At 37.2% G+C, this 16,188-nt stretch overlaps 1 protein-coding gene across 1 annotated transcript in view; it reads right to left on the bottom strand.

Moving 5' to 3' along the window:
• LOC105980558 (anaphase-promoting complex subunit 4-like) overlaps positions 1 to 16,188 on the bottom strand; it is a 137,392-nt gene that overhangs the window by 12,295 nt on the left and 108,909 nt on the right. Inside the window, 14 exon segments of the mRNA XM_013009448.1 lie at positions 692 to 738; positions 2,448 to 2,503; positions 2,657 to 2,660; positions 4,457 to 4,557; positions 6,842 to 6,918; positions 7,044 to 7,086; positions 8,408 to 8,472; positions 9,229 to 9,315; positions 11,096 to 11,179; positions 12,719 to 12,823; positions 13,475 to 13,559; positions 14,441 to 14,488; positions 14,585 to 14,608; positions 14,724 to 14,798. Of these exon segments, the coding sequence (XP_012864902.1) occupies positions 692 to 738; positions 2,448 to 2,503; positions 2,657 to 2,660; positions 4,457 to 4,557; positions 6,842 to 6,918; positions 7,044 to 7,086; positions 8,408 to 8,472; positions 9,229 to 9,315; positions 11,096 to 11,179; positions 12,719 to 12,823; positions 13,475 to 13,559; positions 14,441 to 14,488; positions 14,585 to 14,608; positions 14,724 to 14,798 (901 nt within the window).

The following is a 16,188-nucleotide window of genomic DNA, read 5'->3' on the forward strand; positions in this document are numbered from 1 at the left end:
CGGTGGGGGAGCAGGGGGGGGGGGGAGGATGGGATGGGAAGGGGAAACAAAGGAGGAGGCTACAAAGCTTGATAAGAAATGTACTCATTATCTTGCCCATGTAATTGTAACCCCCTCTGTACAGTATTTTCACAATAAAAAAGACTTAAGGCAGTTAAAGAGTATAAGGATGCTATGTTGTAAGAATTATAAAACCTCATTCAAACATGAAAATTGTAAATTCAAATATCCGTAACAGTATTCTGCGAGATGAAAATATTATGCAAACACTCAAATTTCTTTAGATTAAAAGCCCAATGTCCTGTTATCTAACTCTGTAAGAGTACCAAAACCATGAGCAAGGCTGAGCTCAATCAGGACAATACAAAGGAAATTACACAGGTGTCCCCTGTTATCTGAGAGATTGGTTCTAAGACCCCCACTTATAACACAATCCACAGGTGCTCAAGATCTTTATATAAGAAAACACATCCTCCTGTACACTTTAAATCCCATTTAGAGTGCTTGTAACACCTAACACAATGTAAATAACTATTGTTGTATTGTGTAAGGAACAGTAAAGAGAAAAACAAGTACATATGTTTGGAACAGATGCATTATTTTCAGAATATTTTTCGTTGGTGGTTGGTTGAATCTACTGAGATGGAACCTGCTGACACGCAGGGCTGGCCATACGTACTTCTGTGCATACCTTATTCAGCTCAGGAAGCACATGGTCTTCAGTCATTCTCAACATGGCTGGAAATACAAAGTTAAAAATTATCTTTAAAGGAAACTAGAAATGTAATTTTTTATTACAGATATACCTCAAAGACCAAATGAGTTTTACTGAACTAAATTTTCCATTTGAACAGTTTCTTTTAACTACAAAAAACTTTCTCTTTGAACAATTAAACTAAAGATGAACTAAAATCTGACTTAATCAGGATCTGAAATATATTCAGGATTGTTGGTCCTCACCCCAAACAAAACCTTATTGGTTATGCTGCTGGGGACAGAGCAGTAAAAATACCTTCATGGAAATTACATTTTACAAAAAAAGACAACAAAGTTATAACTTCGTGTCAGTGACAAAGCCAGGGTGTCAACAGTGTCACATTCTGGAGATAAGAACTGAGCAGTTAGTCACTGCTCTTCTACTGCTGATGCTTAGAGCACGCAATAATTATAAGTAAAACTAAACCACTAATCCCATCAGAGAAAAGGATTTCTAAACTCCTACTTTTAATATTGCAATTTATTCTAATTAAAACTCAGATCTGCAACAAGCTAGCCTGAAAAAACTCCAGTTCTCTATTCCAACTATTAATCATACAGGTTTTAAACAAAAGTAACTATAGTAGAGTGACAAGCATAAAGTCTGCTTTTGTAATATTAGAACTGAACATCTGGACACTTTGCGGTATTAGCATATCAAAAGGAATTTATCTTGTATTTCACTCTACATTTTAACAAATATGAGACATAAAACAAATGTTTCGTAGGTTGGAGAGAAATGTTTGTTTCATTATTTAAAGAATATACTTCACAAAAATAGCAGTATAAATGGGCCTAAAAAATGCAAGTACCTCAGAGTGGTGATCAAACCATCTCATGTGAAGTCAACAGGTATTTGTTAATTAAACTGCCTACCCTATGGCAAAGACGTGGTGGCATTACAAAGAAAGTCTTAAAGTAGTCTATGTACCACTTAGCAAGGGCACCACTGCCCATGAAAATGTAATAGCAAGGTCCCAGTTCTGTGCTGTCACTGATCATCTGTGACTCATAGGAACTTCAAAGAGGCTAGCCTGACTGCATGACTGAATGTGTAATTTTAGATGATTTCAATCAATTCAACAGCCACAGGCTAGTTAGTGGTTACCACCATGGACCACACAGCTCCAGAGACTGAAGAACAGAGTGTAAAATGTAACACAAGCTACTGAAGGGCTTTTTGAAAATCTTACACCCGTGCCCAATATATAGCAAGGGCTCAAACACTCAATTTTAACCTAAGGAAATACAGTTGTCCCTCGCTGTATTGTAGCTTCATTGCATCCCAAGTTTAAAAAACAAATCAAAACAAACCAGAAATAGTGATCCCTCACCTATCATGTAGTTACTTTCCAGAGCAATAAGTGAACCACAATAGAGCATGGGACTTTCACCTATCATGGGATTGTCTGGAACTTAACTCCCAAGATAGGTAAGGGATCACTGTACTAGTGAGTGTAAGGGGCACAGGTGTTACAAATTAGCTTTAATATTTCTATGGGGGAAGCATGGAGTAGGTGAAATAGGACTGCCATAGATGGACAACAGTTGAAGCTGGGTGAAAGAAGGAAACAAGGAGGCTCATTATACTATTTTATAAGTATTTGAAATTTTAACAGACTAATTCAAATCTAAGATGTATTTCCACAGTTTTCAAAAGTGTTAAAACAACAATGTTAAAGTTAACTTACCCACATAAAGCCACCAGAAAAATGCCTTGAAATTCTTCTTACTAATGTCTATAACTCTAAAAAGATAAACAAATCAGAAAAAAAGGTCATGTGCAGTTCATGTAGTACTGTTCAACTGTCACAGAGTAAAATAAACCTTACTGTTCTTCTTTGTCTTGTCAGGATTTAAGCCCTTAGAAGAGAAGATTTTACAAGCCAAACATTATTACATTCCTAAAATTAAGGCAATCAAAAACAAAACACATCTCAATTCTTTCAAAAAATTAAGCAAATAAATGATACTATCTGGTTGTAACTGTGTTTCCAAAAAACTGAATCTTTCCCAGCATTCTGTGACATATGAATTCTTTTCCTAACTCTGCAAGTAAGTGAGGAAAAAATTTTCCCACATTATTTTTTGTTAAAAAATTACTAATCAGTAAAAAAAAACACTGACTCCAAGAGGAAGTTACTACTATAAACTTATGTTATGTCACAATGTCTGATACCACTGGACATCATTTTATGAAGCTGATTTTTTAGTCCAACAAATAAGTGAGGTCTCAAAAATTGAATTCTCTTGGATTTGACACAAATGAAAAAACGTTAAGTATTATAAATCAAACTCACCTTCATTTTGGTGAGCTTTCTGAATACAGAGATGAGTTCAATTTTTACAATCTCTTTAAGGTTACTTCTATGTGATAATTACAGTAAGCAAATAATACCTGTACTGATTTTCCTTGAGGTCCTAAGACCTGAACCAAGAGCCTGTGCATACTAGACAACAGTGTGCCAATGAGCTACGTTCCCAGCAGTACAAGTATTTTTTTTTATGTTTCACAATATCACTGAGAGGTGTATCAGTATCAATCACCCTACTAGGAAATCAAAGACTGCAGCACTCCTATGTTATCAAGTAAGGTAACTAAAATTCTCTTGCAGCACCAGGGAAAAACAAAGTTTCTCTGTGTTCTCCCTAACTAATGCCTTCACCCCTACCTAACACAACCAGACCACACTAAAGTCCTCCCCCACTGCTCCTGTTCCTCCCTCTGTAACCCTTCGTAGTGACATTTTTTCTACTTGAAAGGATCAAGAATTTAAATACTTTCTATTCATAGTAAGAGGTAATCCTAGAAAATTTAGTATTTCATATTTGCTCTCAGCAAATGTAAATTCCAAAAATATTCCAAAACACAGGAAAAGCAATGTCATTTCTCCTCTCAATTTGTCTTCTTAGCAAGTGCTGGAGCTTTCACTTTCTAGAGCCCAATTATAATGACAGTGAACAGAAGGAAGCATATGTATTATAAACTTAGAAAAATAAAGAGTAAGGAACATCTTAAAACTAGTTTCAGAAGTGCTGAATACTGGTGAGTGACAAAGTTCCCCAGGAGAAGCCAAGTGCAGGCAGCTCAAAGAGCAAACAGCCAAGAATGACAAGAGAGTCTGAGAAGCTTGGTGCTGGCGGTTCACGCCTCATCCTAGATACTCAGGTGGCTGAGATCTGAGGCCTGCACTTCAAAGACATCCCAGGCAGGAAAATCTAGGAGATACACTCCAACTAATCACCAAAAGCCAGAAATGGAGCAAATGGTAGAATGCTAGCCTTGAGAAAAAAGCTCAGGGACAGCACTCAGGCCTTGAGTTCAAGTTCTGAGACTGGCACCAAAAAAAAAAAAAAAAAAAGAAAAAGAAAAACAGCTCAACAGAGAGAGGAAGTAAAATGTATTCCTAAACTGTATCTTACTGTACTGGACATACTAGCCAAATATAAATAGATTAAACTGAATCAAAGTTAAATTTCCTAGACTTGAAACTTTTTGTATGATTAAATAAACTAACAATCCTTTTGCCTTAGCATCCCAAGCACTGGGATTACAGGTATGTGTGTAAGGTTCTTATTAATTTCAAATGTAAATATTCACAATCAATAGCATCTAAAAGGATATAAAAATATAAAGATATTGTCCTTGTTAATAAGTAAACTATATCTAATATATTCTGTTGAGAAATTAAGTCACTACCTTCAATTCCCATAGCATCCAGTCCAAGGGGTTTGTATTTTTGCTTCCATGAAGCCATTCCTTTCAGTTCACTCAAATGATACAATAAAGACTCTGAGCCACTAGCACAACAGGAGACATAGTATCATTACTTAGTGAGGATGGTAGGCAGTGGTAGACAGTTCCAATTTTTCAGAAATAAAAACTTAAGGTAACTATTTAATTTTCTTGCCGTTAAAAATTGTATCTCTAGTTCTGTAAACATAAGCACAATCATCTGGCTATCATCTACTGAAATGAATATACATGACAATACGATTAAATTTTATATGATCAAATTATGTTTCACAGTCCTGGCACTATCTGGGGGAGGGGCAATGCTAGGAATGAAGCTGGGGCCTTGCATAAGCTAGCAAGTGCTCAACCACTAAGCTACCCCTTAGCCCCAATCTTGGCACTTTAAAGACAGCCAGTAGGCAATCTTGTTCACTCATATCTACCCAATACTAAACAAATAGTTTTTGAGATCCAACTTTGTGTCAGACATTGTGCTAGATGCTAGGGACAGAAAGTTGACAAGAATCAGGTCCTTGTGACCACAGAAATTACAGCGTAACAGGGGAGACAGGTCACAACCACACAATCATACAGTGTAATCTTCCCAATGGCCATAAATGCCTTGAGGGGAATGCATAGGACAAGGGTATAAGTGTAATATAAGTTAATATGGGGACTGGTGAAAACTGCTCTGAGGGAGTGAACTGAGCTGAGAGCTGAAGATTCAAGAGCAGGGCAGGCAGGTGTGCATAAAGGAAGGAGGCCCCCAAATCCCTGAGTGGGAAATGTCAAGTGTGGAAAGTAGAAGGCCTCTTATAAGAGCAATAGGCAATGCTGTAAAAACATTTTGGTTCTAAGATCAAAAAGAAGGGACCAGGAGCATCTGTGAGAGGTATTCCATTGGATTTACTGAGGAATACACATTCTACAGGGATGGGGATATAGCTCCCTAGTAGAATGCTTGCCCAGCATATACAAGACCCTGGTTTTGACCCAGAGCATTGCAAGAAAAGGAAAAAGAAGAGTAAAAAGACCAGACATTTGTGGAACAAAGAATAGAAAGACCAGTGCAGAAGGCATTACATAACGGGTTGTATACAAATTTAAACTGAACATTCAGCATCCGCTTGTAAATCTGTCACTCAAGCAGCTATGGATAGGAACAACATGAGACCTGGAACACTAAAAGGAATTGTGGCTCTGCCATGTACTAATTTTGGGCCAGCCATATAACTAATTCAGTTTCATCCTGGTAAAATGAGACTCAGAACAAAATTCTAGGGTTTTGAATGAAAAATATACAATATGTTTTACATGATAAAATATACAACATACTCAATTTTCTCTGTGGAACAAAAAAAGGAATATACGCCCTATTTCAAACTATACCTTATAGTTTAGTGGGGGTGATCTAGATGGGCAACTTGCTTGGTGAAAAGATAGTGAAAAATTATTTCATGAAGCAGAAATAATCTTTACACTTGAGTGTGCCAAGATTCCCCTTCAAATGCCAATGCAAAAATTTCAGCTAGGCACTATTCACAATAAATAGCCAAGATAAAGAAACAACTCAGATGCCCCACAGAATGGAATATTATGCCATTAGAAAGGATAAAATAATGGTATTCGCAGAGAAATGTATGGAACTAAAATGAATCAGTTTGAGTGGGGTAAGACAAGAGCAGAGAGACAAATAGCACATGTTCTCCCTGATATGAAGATGTTAAAATCCAAAATGCAGGGAAATACGACAAAGTAAACAGGACTCAAGAAACCAAGGACATCTACTTAATCTGCCATATAATTTCTAAATGACTCCATGTTCTTGACCTCATATATGGTACATATGTGCACACATCTGAGGGAAGCTAGGAGGAGGGCACGGAATCAGAGGGAAACAGGTGAAAAAATATAACAGAGGGGCCCATCAGCTACACTGGACATTGATGAAAATGAACTAAAGAACTCAAGGGAGGGAGAGAATGAGAGGGAAAGAGGGAACAGCTAACACTAAGCAAAAGGAAAGAAATATATTTATCACCCAAAGCAGAAGAAATATTGTCAAAGCTCATAGAATTCACAAACTTTATAGACCAAGATAATGACAATTTGCCTTGCAAAGGTTAAAATGTGTTTGAGACTTTAACAAAGTATCACTATCCTACAGTACTATGAAATTTGTGAAATTTATATAATCACTTAATCTCAATAAAAATTATTATTAAAAAAATTTCAGGGTAGTGGCACTGTAGCTCAAATGGTAGAGCCCTCGCCTTGAGCCAGAAGAAAATGCCAGACAATAAAGGTAAATTTTCAGAAAGACCACAGCAATGCCCATCATCTTTATACCTCTGCAAATGACTTATAACCAACTTCTGAATACTGGAATATGATGACTCTATAGACTGGCCAACCTTTTTTAAGCCCTAATTAAGAGAAGAAAATATATTAGCACTCAACTAGAAGAATATATGCCAGTCCAAAAAAAAGAAAAGAAAAAAATTAAGACTGCACTCACAGCTACTTAAGTGCACAAATATTTTAACAGCACCTTTACAGTTAGCTGGTTCATCAAAAGGGTCTGAAGTTCAGCACTACAATGAAAAAGGATGGGGCTGGGAAGGTAGCTCAGTGGTAGAGTGCTTGCCTTGCAAGCATGAGGCCCTGGGTTTGATTCCTCAGCACCACATAAACAGAAAAAGCCAGAAGTGGCACTGTGGCTCCAGTTGTAGAGCACTAGCCTTGAGCTGAAGAGCTGAGGGACAGTGCCAGACCCAGAGTTCAGGCCCCACAACCAGCAAAAAAAAAAAAAAAGAAAAAGGATATTTTAGTCATTTCTCCATCTAAAATCTGTACACATTGCTTAAAATCATAGATTTCAAAGAAAAAAACAAGATTTTGGAACAAAGTAATACTACCCTCAACAAAAATACAACTTTCTTAAAAAAATAAAACTTTCTTTTGTATACAAAAAGAAACAAAAACATAACCCTAACACAATTTAGTACACATGAGGATACACTGCATATTAAAAAGGACTTGGCTTAGTAAGGCAAAGGGCAATGCTCACTAAGCCATATTGTACCAATCTAAGCATTTAGGAAAAAGATGGCAGAGGTTTCCACAAAGACCACGGAAATCACATCTGAAACACGGGAGAGAATAAATGAAAACAATAAAAAATAACTCCAGAAGTAAATACAGATTAACCTTTTCATGCTGTTAAGATGGGGCAAGTCCTAAGATACCAAAAAGAAAAAGTTTAGTTTGGCTACATAAAAACTAAAATTTCTGTACAAAATGATCACATTAACCCAAAAGGGTGTATCCAAAAACCTAGAGATGTATACTTCTAATACACTTTATATACCATAATTTTCTATTTCATTTGGACAAATGAATTATTCATTTTTATTTACTTCTAAAATAAATTGATTTAAAAAGGGGGGAGAGGGGTGAAGCAGGGCATCAGTGGCTCATACCTATAATCCTAGCTACTCAGGAGGTTGCTATCTAAGGATTGTGATTCAAAGACAGCCCAGACAGGGCTGGGCTCAGTGGTAGAGTGCTTGTCTTGCATGCATGAGGCCCTGGGTTTGATTCCTCAGCATTACATAAGCAGAAAAAGCCTGAAGTGGTGCTGTGGCTCAAGTGGTAGAGTGCTAGCCTTGAGCTGAAGAGCTCAGGGACAGAGCCTAGGCCCAGAGTTCAGGCTCCAGGACAGAAAAAAAAAAGACAGCCCAAACAGAGAAGTCCCTGTGAGAGTCTTATTTCCAGTTAACCACTCAAAAAACTGGAAGCAGGGATGTGGCTCAAAGTGGTAGAGTGAAAAGATCTTAAGGACAGCACATAGGCCCTGAGTTCAAGCCCCACAACCAATCAGGGGAGAGGGGAGGAAAAGGAGGGGTTTATTACCTTGCCTTCCCCCACAACAGCAAGTGCATAAATTCATCCTGTACTGATGTGGTAGTGTTCTTTTCCTAGATAAAATAAAAAGAAATATGTGATACATGTTTTGCAGCTTATAAAGTATATCTACTCACTGTTCTTTCCTCTGTCTTCTCTCAAGCCCTTATATACAGGAAACATCTGAGGTTCAGTGACTGGAGACAACCAGTCAGCTGTTTCAATAGTTTCCTCATTCCCAAAGTCTACCCACTGCATTAAGTTGTTCCAATGGTGGAAAAGTCAGCTATGGATCTGATATGGTTTATCCCCCAACGGTTCATGTATTATGATGTTGCTGAGGTAGTGGAATCTTTAAGAGGTAAGGCATACTGGGAGGTGGTTAGGTCACTGGGGGTGCTGCTATGTGAAGAAAATGTAGTTCTCATAGGAACCTGGTTAGATCCTACAGAGTGTGTTGTTCTAAAAGAGCAAGACCACCCTTCTTCACTTTCTGGTTCTGGGTCACAAAGTGATCCCTCTGCCAAGATGCCATCTCCCAGAGAAGAAAATAACAGAGCCACACAATCTGGGACTTCTAGTCTACAAAACTGGAAGTTACATAAACCTCTTTTCTGTATATATTACCCAAGTTCAGGTACTTTGTTATAGTAACAAAACCTAATATAGAGTCTTTTTTGTAAATATTTTCTGTGAAAATAGTAGTTGGGCCAAGCTGTCTGAAGAAATTATGGTCTTAACCTTTCATAAATTAAACTGACTTTTCTCATATAGCATATGAAGCAAATAGACTTTTAAACTCTTTCCACAGGAAATGTCAGCTACATTACCTGCACAAACTTAGTGAGACAAGAATCCATCTGCATCAGTATTTCTTCCCATACTTCACACATACATGTCAGTGACAAATTTATATACTATTAGCAAAAAGAAGAAAATATTTTAAACCCACATTCTACCTAATATGTGCTTCTTAAGGTCACAAAGAAATCCAGAACTTACTTTCAATCACCCTAATTAGCTTAGTTAAGCCAAAGGAAAAGAGAAGACCATAGCTAACCTTTGGTAACCTCTTTTTTTTCCAATTGTAGGGCTTGAACTTGTGGTCTGGGGACTGTTCCTGAGCTCTTTTGCTCAAGGCTAGCTCCCTACCACCTTGAACCACAGTGCTACCTCCTATTTTCTGGTGGTTAATTGGAGCTAAGAGTCTCATAGACTTTACTGCCTGGGCTGGCCTTGAACCATGATCCTAAGATCTCAGCTTCTTAAGTAGCTAGGATTACAGGTGTAAGCCACCAGGGTCTAACTGTTTGGTAACAACTATTTTTACCAAAGAATCAATGATTCTTAGAAGTTTACAAAGAAACTTTTTTATACTTAAAGTTTATTTTAAAGGTGATGTACAGAGGGGTTACAGTTACATAAGAAAGGTAATGAGTATATTTCTTTTTGCACAGTGTTACCCTTTCCTTCATTTCAAACGAACATTTCTGTACCTAGTAAAACAAACATCTTTTACATTTTATTATTTAATCTGTGTTTTATTACACTGTCAAAATATTGGTTTGTTCAACTATTAAACTGTCAGAGAACCCTTAAAAGATTCTGAGCCCTAGTAACATTTGCCATCAAGTAAATTAATGGCTGTGGTAGAACAATAACGATAAAAATGGCCTCAATTCTTTACAGTTCTTCCATCCTGACTTATTCTCCTCACCTTGTACCTGGCTGCCCTATAGCTTGCTCTAAGTGAACATAGCAGAAACAACACTGCTGAGGCCAGGGCCTTCAAGTTGTTTATACATCTTGCACTTTTTTTGAGGGGAGGGAGAGGGAGACAGGATCTTGTTATATAGCCCAAGCTGGCCTCACACTTGCTATATAGCTCAAGTTGATATTATAATACTCTTGCCTGAGCCTCCTCATTGCTGGATTATAGAAGTGTCCCACCAACCACAGTTGAACTTACACTCTTTTTATTTATTTAATTTTTTGCCAGTCCTGGGCTTGAACTTGGCCTGAGCACTGCCCCTGTGATTCTTTTGTTCAAGGCTATCACTCTGCCACTTAAGCCACTGCTCCAGTTCTAGCCTTTTTTATGTACATGGTACTAAGCAATCGAACCCAGGACTTCATGCATGCAAGGCAAGCATTCTACCACTGAGACACATTCCCAGCCCTAAATGTGTACTCTTGAAACCTTTGCTGCCACTATCCTAGAAACAACCCAGGACTAGCTGGCTAGAAGATGAGGGATGCAGGGCAGAGACAAAGCCACTTCAGCCAGGGACACATATCAGCTTGCATGATCAGGCTGAGTGACCTGAGCCATACCAGGTACAGATCACCACAACTTTCTGGCTGAGTTTAGTCCAAAATGCTAACCTACAAAATTATGTACTAATTTGGGGTACCTTTCTTATGAGCAAAAGCTAAAATCATAAAAAGACTATTTTATTTGCAATAAAGTATAAGTAACATTTTATTAATAGGAACATTTAAAAAGATTGACTATTTTTCCCTTTCATTTGGAGGTGATAAACAGGATTGGATGAGTAGATTAATTAAATTACTTTTTCTTGCTTTAATAAATATGGTAAGATTAGCAGAATAGATATCCAACTGCCTTTAGTTTTAAAAAATAAAATTACAAAGGTTATAGTAAATACTTCTAGAAATCAAGTGATGAATAAATACCTGAAACAGAGCTGAAATGTGAGTAAACTTCCTGGCCATCCGAGTTACTTCAGGTAAGAAGGAGTAGAGCAGATTGGTTTCAAGCTGAAAAACAAGAATAAATTGAGTCATAGTCAGATGTATTTACATTTTTAAAGATAAATTGTTCCCCCCCCACACACACACGTGCATGCACACAAGTGTTGCATCCTCTAACTTAAAGAGGAGCAAAGATCTAACTAAGTATCAGGAAGACCAAATCAGAATTCTGCCCCTTTTAAACATAACCAAGTTGGAGGCATCAGAATCAAGGGAAGGCATCAAAATGCATTAAAATATTACTGGTAAAAACAAATAAAATACCCCTTACCAGTTATATCACACAGAAGTTGTCATTTAAAAAAAATCTGTTACTAGCTGGGAATGTGGCTTAGTGGTAGAGTGCTTGCCTAACATGCATGAAGCCCTAGATTTGAGTCCTCAGTACCACATAAACAGAAAAAGCCAGAAGTGGCACTGTAGCTCAAGTAGTAGAGTGTCAGCCTTGAGTAAAAGCAGCTCAGGGACAGTGCCCAAGCCCTGAGTTCAAGCCCCAGGACAAAAAAAAAAAACTTTTACAAATTTCACAGAAAAAAAAGAGTTGCTCTATTATAGCACAAATACAGGCTAGTGATCACAGTTTCTCAGCCTGAAGACACAAATGTGTACCACCATTCTTGTGAATTCTATGTCTAGGGTGCTCTGGAACACTGAACAGCATGCTATTGAAGACATTAAGCAGTCCTCACATCTTCTATCCTTTTGTTCTACTTTGTTTGAAAATTCACACATACTTAGGATAAACATATAGGATTTTCAGAGGAAACACTGGGGAAGTTTACTTGGAAAGCAAAGGTACAATCTACATAACAGGAGCCCAAACAGTTTCCTAATCTTATTATGTATGCTACACACAATAAAAGAGCCCTCACCAATACTTAAATGTTTTACACAAAAAGCATGTGTTACGAGCAGAGCCTAATGGTGCACACCTGTAATCCCAACACTTGGGAGGCTAAAGCAGGAGAACCTGAAGTTCTAGGCCAGTCTGGATTACAGAGTAAGCCTTACTCTCATTAGAAGGAGAAAAAGGCACAGAACCTGAAGGCAAACTGCCTAGTATCACTTTCCAATTATGAGCTTTTGTATGTGCCCAGTACTTTCTTCAGTTAATAACAGTGCCTATCCATACGTTGTTGTGTTTAAGGCATTAAGGACTTGGCATATAATAAATGATGAATATCAGCCCTTATTATTACTAATAACTGAGTCCCAAGAAAATGCTCAAAACCAAGAAATTCTGTTATAGGAACCAATTTGTAGAGCCATGATCATCAAAACATTGTTTTTATGTGGAAAATAATAGTACTACAACAGCATTCAATATGTACAATTTAGAAACTCCAAGTAGATGTTTTATTTTGCTGCCCATTAGAATACAGTGAGACATGGATACAAACCCACAGGGGTGGGGACCCAGCTCAGTGGTGGACAGCATGCTAAAAATACGTCCTGTCAAACCTCAGCACCAACCACCCCTAAAAAAACAACAGAAAAACTAAAACATATTCTTAATCTCTACAATTATGAAATTCCAGTACATACATGGAAGTATGAAACCTCTGAAGCACCTCCAGTGGAAACCTCTGCGACCACTGATAAGGACTTCAAATCACTTGATAGACACAATGCAAGACAAGTGCCAGCAATCTGCAAAATAATCACACACCCTCATACATGTGGTATCAGTGCTAGGGTGCACTTTGTAATACTGGAAGCAACAATTTATACACAACTTTAGAAAACTGTGACACACACTTCTGGTTTCAGCAATACTCATGTAGCAGGTAAGGGTAGGTATAGGTAAAGCAGGTAAAGGGCTCCTCCTATTCACAAAGACCTATAAACATCAAAACTTCTGATTCCAATCCCATCAACAGTTGCACATCAAAGGTTGATGAACATACAAATGCCCTGAAGGCTATGATATTGTCTACATCTTGGGGAATTGTGAGAGCGAGATGAAAAAGACTATGGAGAAGACTGATTTAGCAGTAGTAGGAGACTCAGTACTCAACAAAGAGTGGCTTCCGATAGCTTTCATTAGGCTCCAGTTAAATCACAGTCAAGTGGATCAGATCAATCTTTTCATTAAAGGAAAAAAGCTTGACTAATACCACCAAAAGTTTCTCTTCTCTATAGTAATATCATCATTATTTTAGCTTAAAAAATCCTCTAATTATTTAAAAACAAATTGAAACTGAAAAATAAGAAAACTTACTATGTTATTCTTATTCCATAAGTAAACTAGCCACTATGTTTTAAGAGAAGTAATACAGGAAACCTAAAAGAAAAACTCACCCCTGTGACTCGAGCAATTTTGAATATCCCATAAGCATAAAGCTCAATAAATGCAGAGCTTCCTCCAAAGACAAGAATATTTAATCTAATAAAAAAATGTAACAAGCAGAGAACCAGTGAACAACACAGATGATTGTGGGTGTTTTTTATATTTGTTGATTTTATTTCTACACTATCTTTAAAAAATAATTAGCATGAACTTATAGTACAAAAGTGTTACACTATGATATTTACAACATGAATATAATATACTTTAATCAAATTTACTCCTAATCTATATTACTCTTTCTTAACTATCCTCCCTCCCTATCTATTCCTTCCTAAGTTTCTGGAGGGTTTCATGATGGTATTGTCATACATATATATTCACCTTCCCTCACCATCTCTTTTTCCTTTCTCCCTCCTGCTGGTTCCTCTTCTCTCTTTTAGATGACTGTGATTCTTTTAGCCAAAATATCAATTGTTACTGCTTTCATCTAATCTGAGTGCTAAAATTCCTCTTCAGGGAAAACTGATACACTAAGCAAACACAGCAACTCTCAATATTCAATCACAGCAGGCCATTTCTTTTGTTTCCGAAGAACAATATATATTTCTTATAGCTAACATTAAGCATTTATAGTAACATAACATACTAATAATTGTATTCACATACAGCCAATAACAAAACAGTTTTATCATGGATATTACACAATGAAGAACTTGGATAATTAAAATCGAAATTTTTAAAATTCTAGTACTATCCCCTTTTACTTATTAAAAACAAGTATACTGCATTACTGCTAACACATGAAACAAAGAATGAGCACACAGTAAAAACAGCAAGATGGTGACATCTATTATTTGAAGACACTGAGTGTCTACAATGAGATAACATAATGAAAGATTTGCTCCTGAAAATTTGGAAATGTTCCTCCAATATGAAAAGTGACTTAAAGAAATCAGACTTATTTAAATTAGATTTACCTGACATCTCCCAAGAGTTTAATAATTTCATCAGAATTCTCCTCACTACAATATAAAAATAAATTGACTCATCTTTCAACCATGTTCTTTCAATTAAAAAAACATTATTTTATTTGAAAACAACAAAAAAGTATATCTTATCTAAATATTTTTGAGGTGCTGCTATAACAGACAGAAAAGAGAGACAAAGGTAAAATGATACTCATGAGAGAAGTATGTACCAGTATTTAAAGCAGATTAACCTGCAAGATTAAGTCCAAAGAAATACAACTCTGATACTTATTTTTTTGGTAACGTGGGCAGCTTAGGTAAGAGAAGGTTTGAGTCATCTTCAGCATTATAGAAAGATGTTAGAACACTAAAAGGAAGGGGAACCAGGCATTACACAAACAGTAAAAAGTTACTTCTCTTTCTATTAAAAATATCTATTTTTAAAGACTCCTTCCATAACATTAAGAAGTAAACATGCCAGACACCCTAGCTCATGGTTCATGCCTATAATCCTAGCTACTCAGGAGGCTGAAATATGAGCATGACCGTTCAAAGCCAGCCCACGCAGGAAAGTCAATGAGACTCTTATCTCCAATAAACCACCAGAAAACGAGAAGTGGTGCTGTGGTTCAAGTGGTAGAGGGCTATCCTTGAGCTAAAGAGCTCAGGAACAGAGCCCAGGACCAGAGTTGAAGCCCCACAACCAACAACAACAACAAAAAGTAAAGATATGGCACAAATAGTTTACCTGTCTAATAATCACAAATAAGAAATGATAAAAACAGAATTTTTTTTGTTTGTAAAAACAAATAGACTTATTGTTATTCAACAGTTTTCTTGGGCTGGGAAGGTGGCTCAGTGGTAGAGCGCTTGCCTTGCATACATGAGGTCCTGGGTTCGATTCCTCAGCACCACATAAACAGAAGAAAAAAGGCCAGAAGTGGCGCTGTGGCTCAAGTGGTAGAGCACTGGCCTTGAGCTGAAGAGCTGAGGGACAGTGCCCAGGCCCAGAGTTCAGCCCCCACAACCGGACCCAAAACAAAAACAAAACAAAAACAGTTTTCTTAGCATAAAATACCTTCAGCCAGGTGCCTGTAATCCTAGCTGCTCAAGAGGCTGAGATCTGAGGACCATGGTTCAAAGCCAGCCTGGGCAGGAAAGTCTGTGGGACTCTTGTCTCCCATTAACCACCAGAAAACAGGAAGTGGAGCTGTGCCTCAAAGTAACAGAGCACTAGCCTTGACCATGAAAGCTTAGGAACAGCGCCTAGACCCTGAGTTCAAGCTCTAATGACAGATAAAAACGAAAACAAAAACACACAAAAAATCCACCGTTCATATATACTCAGTATTGGGATACTGAAAATATATGATTTTTTAACTCAAATCTAAGAAATTTTACTACTAAAAGTAACTTTAGAGAACAGTGCAATTAATATATCATTTAATTACTGGTTCTATGGCTTACATACATTTGCCATCTGACAAGACAGCAGGTACAAGAGACTATATCATAAACTTTGCAACAGTCTCAGTAGCTGGGATAATAGCATGTGGGTTTATAGGCATGTACTACTGAGCTTGGCTTATAAATAGGTTTATTTCCCCTTGTCATTCTCAAATAAGACTGGAAACAGATAAGCTAGCAAATGAAAGAATGGGAACTTAGAAGTATTTTTCACACTTTTACACAAAGTAGCTGTCCTGAGTTTCTAGACTTAACAGGAAACAATTCTAAACCATGAGTACCAAGTATTG

The sequence above is a fragment of the Dipodomys ordii genome, unplaced genomic scaffold, assembly GCF_000151885.1.
Source record: "Dipodomys ordii isolate 6190 unplaced genomic scaffold, Dord_2.0 Scaffold10, whole genome shotgun sequence".
Taxonomy (NCBI): domain Eukaryota; kingdom Metazoa; phylum Chordata; class Mammalia; order Rodentia; family Heteromyidae; genus Dipodomys; species Dipodomys ordii.